Below are 10,188 nucleotides of genomic sequence, written 5' to 3'. Positions count from 1 at the left end.
TCGCTCCGGCCGGGACAAGGCATCACATTATGGTAAGGGGCGTAACATTTCCGTCACACTCTTGAGGTATTCGGCCAATCACAACTCACTGGATAGCTGGCCAATCACAGCACACCTCGCTTTTCAGACCGATGAGCTTTGTAAAAATCGACGTGTTTCAGAAAGGCGGGGCATAGAGGAGAAACAATAATGTACAGTATGTGGAAAATAATGTGTTTTTTTTTTAACCTTAAACCGCATAAACACATTTCATTACACCAAATACACAAAATAATGTTCTTTAGCAACATCATATGACCCCTTTAAACCGTGGCTTCTGGCCAAAAAAAAAAAGAGTCCATAATCTGTAATAACGCTTCTTCCAGTTAAAAAAATCGTTCCCATGTTGTCCTCTCACATCAAAATAAAAATTTGTAGAGAAACATTTTGGACTGCTTTCAATCGTAAACAGTGCTTGATCTGTGCATATATCTCTCCTGATTCAGACGAGACAACTTTTTCACTATAGAGAAAGCATTATTATGGATAGAAGACTCATATTTTAGCTAGAAGCAATATTTTAAAGTTAAAATGCCTTAATGATGATTGATGAATTAGTTTCTCACAAACACACAGCTTTTTACTAACAAAACAATAATTAATGGCCTGGAGTTACTTGTAGATTATTGTGATGTTTTTATCAGCTGTTTGGACTCTCATTCTGACGGCACCCATTCACTGCAGAGCATCTGTTGGTGAGCACGGTTGAGAGCAATGCTAAATTTCTCCAAATCTGTCCGATGAAGAAAACAAACTCTACATCTTGCAAAGACATTAATCTTCATTTCTGTGTGAACTATTCCTTTAAGCCCTGTTTGTTGGTCCGTCAGAGCTCCCATTCAGAGATTTCTCCATGCCAGTCCTCCTCACTGGCGCAGATGGTGCAAACCTCAGCTGAATTCAGAAAGGTCAGCCTGGTAGCTTCTCACTGACACGAAGTGGAGAAAGCCCCATCAGCTCGGCGAACTCGTGACCCTGATCCTGCCAAGCACAACGCGCCCCCTGAGCCCTGCCTTATGTCATATACGCGTATGAATAGAGCCGCTTGTAGTATAAACCATCAGGCTGAGATGAGCGTGACATGCGGTATGCTGTTGTTTTTACACACGTATGTCTGTACACCTTGTGTATGCATTCATGTATCTCAGTGTGCTCCCATGTGCCGGGCCGGACACACACACACACACACAGACAAATGCGCGCGCTCTCCTCCAGACACACAAAGCCCGCCGGGGTGGCCCGCTCTCCAGACTCGGTCCGGCGATGCGCGTGTGTGTCAGCAGGAGATGGAGGGTAGAAGAGGGTTTAAGAGGGTAATGGCAAACCAAAGTCAGTCATTCACCCACACATTCACCATCCACCCGTTGCTCTCTCCAGGACGCTCGCTCAGTCCCAGCCGTTGTCCTTGATCATGTGGGCGAGCTCGATAATGAACTTGCCTTCCTTGTACTTCTGACTGCTCTCAAAGGCATGTTCCTAGGGGCAGGAGGAAAGCGAGAAACGATATTGACCGCAGGACTAACTTGGATATGAAACTTGTTATCATTTATAGGTCAGCAAATCTTTAAAAGAGCATTAATTTTGATTTCATATAGTTTTGACTTTTTTCAATGCCATTTTCAAGTAAAGTTACAATTTAAAGGTATAGGTAAAGGTTTGTAAAGGTATTTGTATTTGTAAAATTTGTCAAATTCTGTCATTTATTTCTCACCCTCATGTCGTTCCAAACCCGTAAGACCTTCATTCATCTTCAGAACACAAACTAAGATATTTTTGATGAAAACCGAGAGCTTTCTGACACTGCATAGACTGCAATGCAACTACCATATTCAAGGCCCATAAAGGTAGTAAGGACATTGTTAAAATAATCCATGTGACATCAGGGGTTCAACCATAATTTTATGAAGCTACGAGAATACTTTTTGTGCGCAAAAAAAATAAATAAAAAAATGACGATATTTAACAATTTCTTCTCTTCCATGTCAGTCTTCGACGTGCGTTCACGACAGCACCATGACACATGACGTAGAACCCAGATACGCTGTGATTTGTTTTCAGTAGGGATGCATACAGTAGGGCCCGATACTGAGCTCCTGTACTCGTACTCATACTCGTTAAAATGCCCCGATACCAAACGCAGATACCACACAGCATGTGATAAGCGCCATATTCAGACAAAGAAACACCAACAACAGAACAACAGACAGCAGAATGAAGTTAAGGATGTCTATTATATGTATGCAACAAATATAACGTTAAACATTCAGTATTAACGCCTGTATAGCTGATGTGCGCCAGCTGATAAACAAAGCACGCTGAGTGGATTGAGCACACGGCGGCGCAGATGCGCGAGCTTGTTGAGTGAATATCCATTTCTCAAAAAATGTACAAATGCAATAATAATATTGGTATCGGTACTCGGTATCGGCAAGTACCAAAAATAAAAGTATCGTATTGGGCAAGTACTGGAAAAAGTGGTATCGGTGCATCCCTAGTTTTCAGTAGAGGAATGCACACGCGTGCATCATACTTTCGTGAAGACGTGGTGGAGAAGAAATTGTTAAATAAAGTCGTTACTTTTGTTTTCTTTGTACACAAAAAGTAGCTTCATAAAATTAAGGTTGAATCACTGATGTCACATGGACTATTTTAATGGTGTCCTTACTACCTTTCTGGGCCTTGAACGTTTCAATTATGTTGCGGTCTATGCAGGGTCAGAAAACTCTCGGATTTCATAAAAAATATCTTTGTGTTCTGAAGATGAATGAAGGACTTACGGGTTTGGAATGACATGAGGGTGAGTAATTAATGACAGAATTTTCATTTTTGGGTGAACTATCTCTTTAATGACTCTTTAATGTGGTGTAACCATCAAATAAAAGTAATAGCATATTTTCATTCCACCATACATTTGAGATTACACATGTTAATCATTATTTAAAAAAATAAAGACTTTTTTTTTTACATATACTTTTCAAGGCAAATTTTTGTTTTTCAAATATCATGAATTATTAAATTAAAATATTATGTTTTATGGAGAGTTGCACCAAATGACATTTTTACAACCTGAACTTGCCTTGCCCTATCATAAATCAAATTATGTCAATTATGTCTGCAGGTGTCCTATGATATAATTTCCATTTTTATTTATCTTATTTGGTAACACTTTACAATAAGGTTCCATTTTTTTTTTACTATATTTAATGCATAACTAACATTAACAGTGGGCAATACATTTGTTAAGATATTTATTAATCTTTGTTAACATTAGTTATGAAAAATACAGCTGTTCATTGTTAGTACATGTTAGCTCAGGTCCATTAAATAACATTAATAGATATGATTATTTTAATAATGTATGAGTAAATGTTGGAATCAACATTAACTTATAAATGCTTCAGAAGTATTTTTCATTGTAAGTTTATGTTAACTAATGTCGTTAAGCAATGTTAACAAATGGAACCTTATTTTAAAGTGTCATCTTTTATTTTTTCCCCCTGCATTTTGGAAATAATAATAAAAGATAATGTCAAAAACAACTTAAGGTTTTCTTTTCAAGAATTTCATTCCTATAATGAGGATCTATTTCTTTATTATTGTATCAGGACAGTTTTATCCCTGACATTAATGGCTTTTTAATGTATTTTTTTTATAAATAGGTAGGACAAAAAAGTTTCACTAATGCATTTAATATCCTGTTTGTCTTTTCTTTTTATAGCTGATGGATGCAGGCAGCAGGGAGCACTCATCAGATTTCTGGAGAAGGGCACTGGGTCAAACTTCCTTGCTACTCTGAAACGTCTGCATTCACATTGACATAAATATCTGACATGCTTATAAATAACCAGGCCACTATGGGAACGTATACTTGTTTATGTGCTTACTGGTGTTTGTCAAGGGTGACCGGAAATCCACCAGTGCTGAAAAAAACCAATTGGCATGCGGCACAGCTGCTGATTAAAAACGGACACCATGCAAGGAATGTGTCCTGCTTAGACAAGACTTTATGAGCAAGCTTAAACTTGCAAAGCCGTGCATATTAAAAATGTGCTATTATCTCAAAGTGTCCATGACTTGTTTGGTCAATGCAAGCACATTCAGTTTCTTCAGGTAAATGAGGCTCCAAGTAGGTTATTTGTTAAACTAGTTTCTATGGATAGTTCACCCAAAAATGAAAATTCAGTCTTCATTTACTCACTCTCATGTATGCACGACTTGCTTTCTTCATTATATGGACAACAACAGTTAAAACATTCTTCGAACATCCTCTTTTGTTCTCCACAGAAGAAAGTAAGTCAATATTTTCATTTTTGGGTGAACTAATGTCCAATAATGTAAGCTACAGCATCTTGTACAGTCATAATTTAGTTGTATAACCATCTTCCACCGCCTCTCTTGTAACATGTAAATGACCTGTGTTATGATGTGATGTCAGTTTTATGTAAATGTCCTTTAACTTTCCATGTGTTGTGAGTGTTTTCTTACATATTTCCACCCCAGTGTGGTTTTGCAGTTTTCGCAGTAGATGTCTGCCACTGCGTGAAGGCCTGTGAGCAGAACCCTCTCCTCTGCAGGACCACATCCCACGTTCACCCTGACGAGACCAGTGAGACACAGTCATGCACAGGAAGCTACAGTTAGGTTTGTGGAAACATAGTAGACATGAGTTTATATACTAACATTCAAAAGCTTGGGGTCAGTAAGACTTTTTTTTAAAATTTTTTTAAGAAAATAATACTTTTATTTACCGTGGATGCATTAAATTGATCAAGACTTTAGCATTAGCTATGTTTCCACCCAAAAATGGAAGTTGCTGCAAGCCTGTGGCTGTTTTTGCCTACATAATAAATTACTTGCATGCAGACAACATGCAATAACAAACATTGTCATGTTATCTTGTGTTCGGATGCCTGATGTTTATGAATGTAATCGTGTGAGACAGTTTTGATTATACCAAATCATTCTGATGACAGACTTTGGCTCAGGCATTTCAAAATTATTAAAATAATTTTTGAGATGAGGTGCGATGAGATCGGTGCACTGGTTAGTTATCCAATCACATGATCTGTTTAAGGCAAAGCCATGTGACTTTTTTGATGCCCATCAAGAAATTTATTTGGTAAATGTGTGTCCATTATTTGTTATTTCTTCTTAACAAATAAAAAAAATCAGACTAAAGATTTGTATGTGCATTTTTAGAATTTACGTACATTTTGCCATTTCCATGCAGTGTTTTTTTTGCGGTGTCCTACAATTTGCATAAAAATAGGTGGATGGAAACATAGCTATTGTCACAAAAGATTTGTATTTTAAATAAATGATGTTCTTTTGAATTTTCTTTTCATCAAAGAATCACAAAAAAATTATGTGTATCAAGGTTTCCAAAAAAATTTAAGCAGCACATCTGTTTTCAACATTGATAATAATAATAAATGTCGCTTGAGCAGCAAATCAGCATATTAGAATGATTTATGAAGGATCATGTGACACTGAAGACTGGAGTAATGATGCTGAAAATTCAGCTTTGCCATCACAGGACTAAATTATATTTTTTAAATTACATTAAAATAGAAAACAGTTATTTTAAATTATAATAATATTTCAAATTTTACGTTTTTCTCTGTATTTTCAATCAAATAAATGAACATAATATACTTCTTTCAAAAACATGAAAAAAAAACTTTTGAAAGGTAGTGTATAAACACACCACTTCTTCAAATACCATAACTGTCTGTACAATCAAATACCCATGTAAAAACACAGAAACAACTTACACAGAGTTGAACAGATATGCTCTGCCCTGACTTCCTTGAAACGACTAAAAGAAAAAAAAAGAGACACATTCCTTAGAGAGCTGCATATAATATCACGTCCTAATGTTAATCTGAAACTACAGTATCTGCTTTGTTATCTGATGTGATATTAAACAGCATGTGTTGATCTTCTAATCTGTGAGCTTCATATGCTTAACAAACATGTTTGTTCACACCCGGTTCCTGCAGCTGTTGTCAGGTCGTTAATTCTTGGCTCATTAATCACCTTGGAGATGAGCTCGTCATGGTTGGCGAGGTGTGCTCTGCAGTGGATGCAGCTGTAGGTGCGGTGGCAGCTGGGCAGGTACGCCTGGAAAGTTTTGGAGCGCGTCATGGTGACCATGGGCCGGGTCGGCGGGCGGTGCAAGAAGGGGCTGCCGGCCCAGGTCGGCTCACAAGGGAAGCACCGCAACACACAGGTGAGGGCCGTGGTGGGGCGGGGTGGGAGGTATACACCTGCACACACACAGGGATGTCCTGGGGTGAGTGACCTCTGAGTTAACCAGTGCCGTGAGTTTGGGACGGGACTATCTACAAGGTTACATTATTATTGCTCAAATTGAGTATTTTAGTAATATTAGGAATCAAGAACCAGTTCTTATTCAGAATCTATAACACTACTGAATCTACAGTGTGAATCTTACAATTCCTGAAAAGAATTAATCTTATAAGAAGTAGGGCTGCAAAAAGATTAATCGCATTTATTATGTATACATATATACACACACATATGTATATATTAAGAAAAAATATGTTAGATTTATATATCAAATATTTATATTTATATATAATATAAATTATATACAAGTGTTTACATACAAAAAAAAATATATATATATATACATATATGTTTGTATTTATATATACATAATAAATATACACAGTACACACACATATAGTATGTAAACATAAACTTTTGTTTTGAATCGATTAATCACGATTAATCGTTTTGCAGCCCTAAAAGAAGGAGCTTTTTAGTTAAAATATAAATATAAACATAAACATAGTGAAGCCATTGTAGTCCAAATGATTGCTAAACAAATGACTGGTTCTTTTAAATAAATCAAACACATGCAGCTTACAACCACCTTTTTGCTCATAAGACTTAAATCAGTGTAGTTATTGAGTGATTGCTCATATGACAACATGTAGTTAAAGATACATATTAGGAGTTTTGTTAGTAGTATTTTCTAAAAATAAATTAATGAATTAAATATATTACCACATTTCTTTTGTTTGTTTAGGTTTTGGTTTAAAATATAGTTAATTATTTGTTTATTTGGATCCCCATTACCACTACCAAAATCAACAATTTACTGTATACTGTGCCATTAAATGTATCTTTACGGTTTTTAAACGTAATTTTACTTATTAAAAAACATTTAATATCCGATGGCAAATCATTCCATGTTTTCATTCCTCTATACATTACAGTCTGTTGCTTTGCATTCGTTTTTGAAACAGGAAGCAAAAAATACCTTTTTGATGAATGCCTGGTGTTAAAATTATGACTAGCACTACTACACAAAAGTTGACAGTACACTCTAGACACTGAAATATTTCTTATAAAACAAAGCAGAGAAACAATTGTCCTATCCTTCACAAGTAGCCAACCTAGAATTTTGTGCAGTCTCATAATATTAACCCTTCTATTACAGTTCAGAGTAAGTCGTGCAGCTCTATTCTGGACTAACTGTAATTTTTCTAAATCTTTACTTGATGTACTCGACCACACCACTGGACAGTAGTCTAAATAAGTAAGAACCATTGTTTGCACAATTTGAGAGATGCAATAAAAATTTTGCACATCTCTTAATAACTGATAGACCTCTTCCCATAACTATTACCATATTTTCTATCTGTTTTGACCACTTCAGCCTACTGTCTAGCATAACTCCAAGAAGTCTGATTTCCTCTACCTGTTCAAAAGGCACACTTTTTACAGACAAATTTAATTGTGGTTTTAGTTTAAGTTTAGAATTTGATCCAAACATAATACTTTTGGTTTTTGTCAAATTTAGAACCATCTTATTATTCCATACCCACTTTACCACTAACTGTTACTCCTCATCTAAATCAACAGATCATTTTTCAATTGATGTTGCTGGTAGATATAATGTTGTATCATCTACGTACATAACTGTCCTTGCACACTTTAAAACCAAAGGAAGATCATTGGTAAAAATAGAAAATAACAATGGTCCTAAACAACTTCCTTGAGGCACACCAAATTGCAACTCTTTCATTTCCGAATAACTTCCATTATAAAATACACATCGCCTCCTATTAGTCAGATAACTTTTAAACCAATGTACAGTCTGAGAAGTAAATTTATAACATTTCAATTTTTCCAGCAATAATTTATGATCCAATACAGCAAAAGCGGAGCTAAATATAACAATACTGCTCCTACTAAATTATTATCATCAATCTGTACTAAACAATCATCTGTCATCTGTGTTAATGCTGTTCCTGTTGAATGTCCTTCTCGATATGTGCATGCTGAAAATCAGAGAATAAATTATTATTATTATATAGAATTGAATTTGTTCACAGACTATCGTTTCAAACACTTTACTAAGAACTGGCAGTAAACTTATTGGTCGACTATTAGCACCATTACAACTCAGTGCTGCATTTTCTGTAGAGGAGTAACCTTTGCTTCTTTCCAAGCTAAAGGAAAGATCCCTTTTTTAATACTAATATTAAAGATGTGGCAAACTGTTTCTGCCAAATAGTTGGCTGCTAATTTTACAAGGCGACCATCTAAGTTATCCATTCCCGATGGTTTATCTATATTTATAGTTGATCATTTTTGTTCCACTTGTTGTACATTTACTTTGTTCAATTCAAAGCATTGGGCTGGCTTATCACTTATTATTTTTTAAATTCGACTTTCCCTTGATGGAATATTATCAGTTAACATTTCTTCTCTTAGTTTATGTACTTTATTTATGAAAAAGTCATTAAAGTAATCAGCAATTTCATATTTTTCATATAAAAAAAGGAGTTTGACCTGATTTCCTACCCATTACTTCATTAAGAATATTCCACAATTTTTTGCCATCATATTTATATTCACTTATTTTTACTTTATAAAACATACTTTTCTTTTTCCTATTAATTTTAGTTACTTGATTTCGCAATTTGCAATAAACTTCCTAATCCTCCTTATTTCCAGTTCTGTTTGCTATACCCTTTGTTCAATTTAATTTATGTTGCCTCAAAAAAAAAAAAAAAATGAATCACTCGAAAATTATTTTAAAGTATGGGTAAACTACTTTTATGAGAATTGTTTTAAAATTATTCACTATTGAAATTATCTCATCATTTTGCAACAGAATTGTGTTTTATTCCCAACTCTTTTCTTCGTCAAAAATACTAAAAGACTACACACCTCTAAACTTTGGTGTATAACTTGTCCTGCACAATTCACACTGTATCAACAACACCTCAAATTCAGTGTTGTTTTGTTAACTAAAACGAAATCTATTAAAATAATTTCTGTTAACTGCTGAAATAAAATAAAATTTAAATATTAGATGAAAAACGTTAAACAGAAAATTATTGCTAAATTATTATTCAACTTAAAAGGTAAATTAACAGAAAAGTTGCTTTGGCAACTAACTGAAATAAAGTTGAAGTACTAAATTTACTAAAACTGAAACATTAAAGCTTAATAAAAATACTAAAAACGAAAACAGCACATAAAAAAATACTAAAACTTATGCTAAAATTAAAATGAATACATAACTAAAAAATATAAAAATAAAAGCTAATTATTCAAAACATTAATAAAAACTACAGTAGTACATATAATACTGCTTAAAGGCACAATATGTAATTTTCGCCGCTAGAGGGCGCGTATTCAAAATAAACAAAGAGACAAAGGCGTAGTTTGATGACGCCGTGACTGAGGCTGCGTTTACACTGGCACAAAAAATCCAATCTTTCGCTCACATCTGACACAGATCAATTCATTTCAATAAATATCATCTTTATTTCACTAAAGAATTCTACCTCTAACGAGCTGTAGATAAAATAGTCTAACAAATTAAAATTACCGTTATTTTATAGTCTTTATCCGTTCAGTCAGATTTTGTGCTGCAAAACATCCATGACAGCCGTTGTCCATGCTGGCAAATAATAAATTTGGCCATTCGATGTTAATTATATAAATAATTTGAATAGCACGACCATTTAAAACCCGAGGGTCTACCATTTGCATAGTAAAGCGATCACTGCAGACAATCCTTTTGGGTGGGAATTAATGTAAACACAGATATCGGATACCAGTCGTGTCTAAAGTGAATGTACATGCCAAAAAATCGGATAT

General features: G+C 34.7%; 1 protein-coding gene across 1 annotated transcript in view; it reads right to left on the bottom strand.

Annotated features, from left to right (window-relative positions):
- Nucleotides 1-800: 800 nt before the first annotated feature.
- ypel2b (yippee-like 2b) overlaps nt 801-10,188 on the bottom strand; it is a 17,506-nt gene continuing 8,118 nt past the window's right edge. The window contains exons 2-5 of the mRNA XM_016523347.1: nt 6,079-6,308; nt 5,814-5,857; nt 4,525-4,633; nt 801-1,515 (exon numbers count right to left, since the gene is read on the bottom strand). Of these exons, the coding sequence (XP_016378833.1) occupies nt 1,426-1,515; nt 4,525-4,633; nt 5,814-5,857; nt 6,079-6,195 (360 nt within the window). The 5' untranslated portion in view covers nt 6,196-6,308 and the 3' untranslated portion in view covers nt 801-1,425. The remainder of the gene's footprint in view (nt 1,516-4,524; nt 4,634-5,813; nt 5,858-6,078; nt 6,309-10,188) is intronic.

This window comes from Sinocyclocheilus rhinocerous, unplaced genomic scaffold (genome assembly GCF_001515625.1).
Source record: "Sinocyclocheilus rhinocerous isolate Xijiao unplaced genomic scaffold, SAMN03320098_v1.1 scaffold821, whole genome shotgun sequence".
NCBI classification, from domain to species: Eukaryota; Metazoa; Chordata; class Actinopteri; order Cypriniformes; family Cyprinidae; genus Sinocyclocheilus; species Sinocyclocheilus rhinocerous.
Note: the sequence above shows the minus strand (reverse complement) of the source record. Positions and strands in the feature narration are given on the sequence as shown.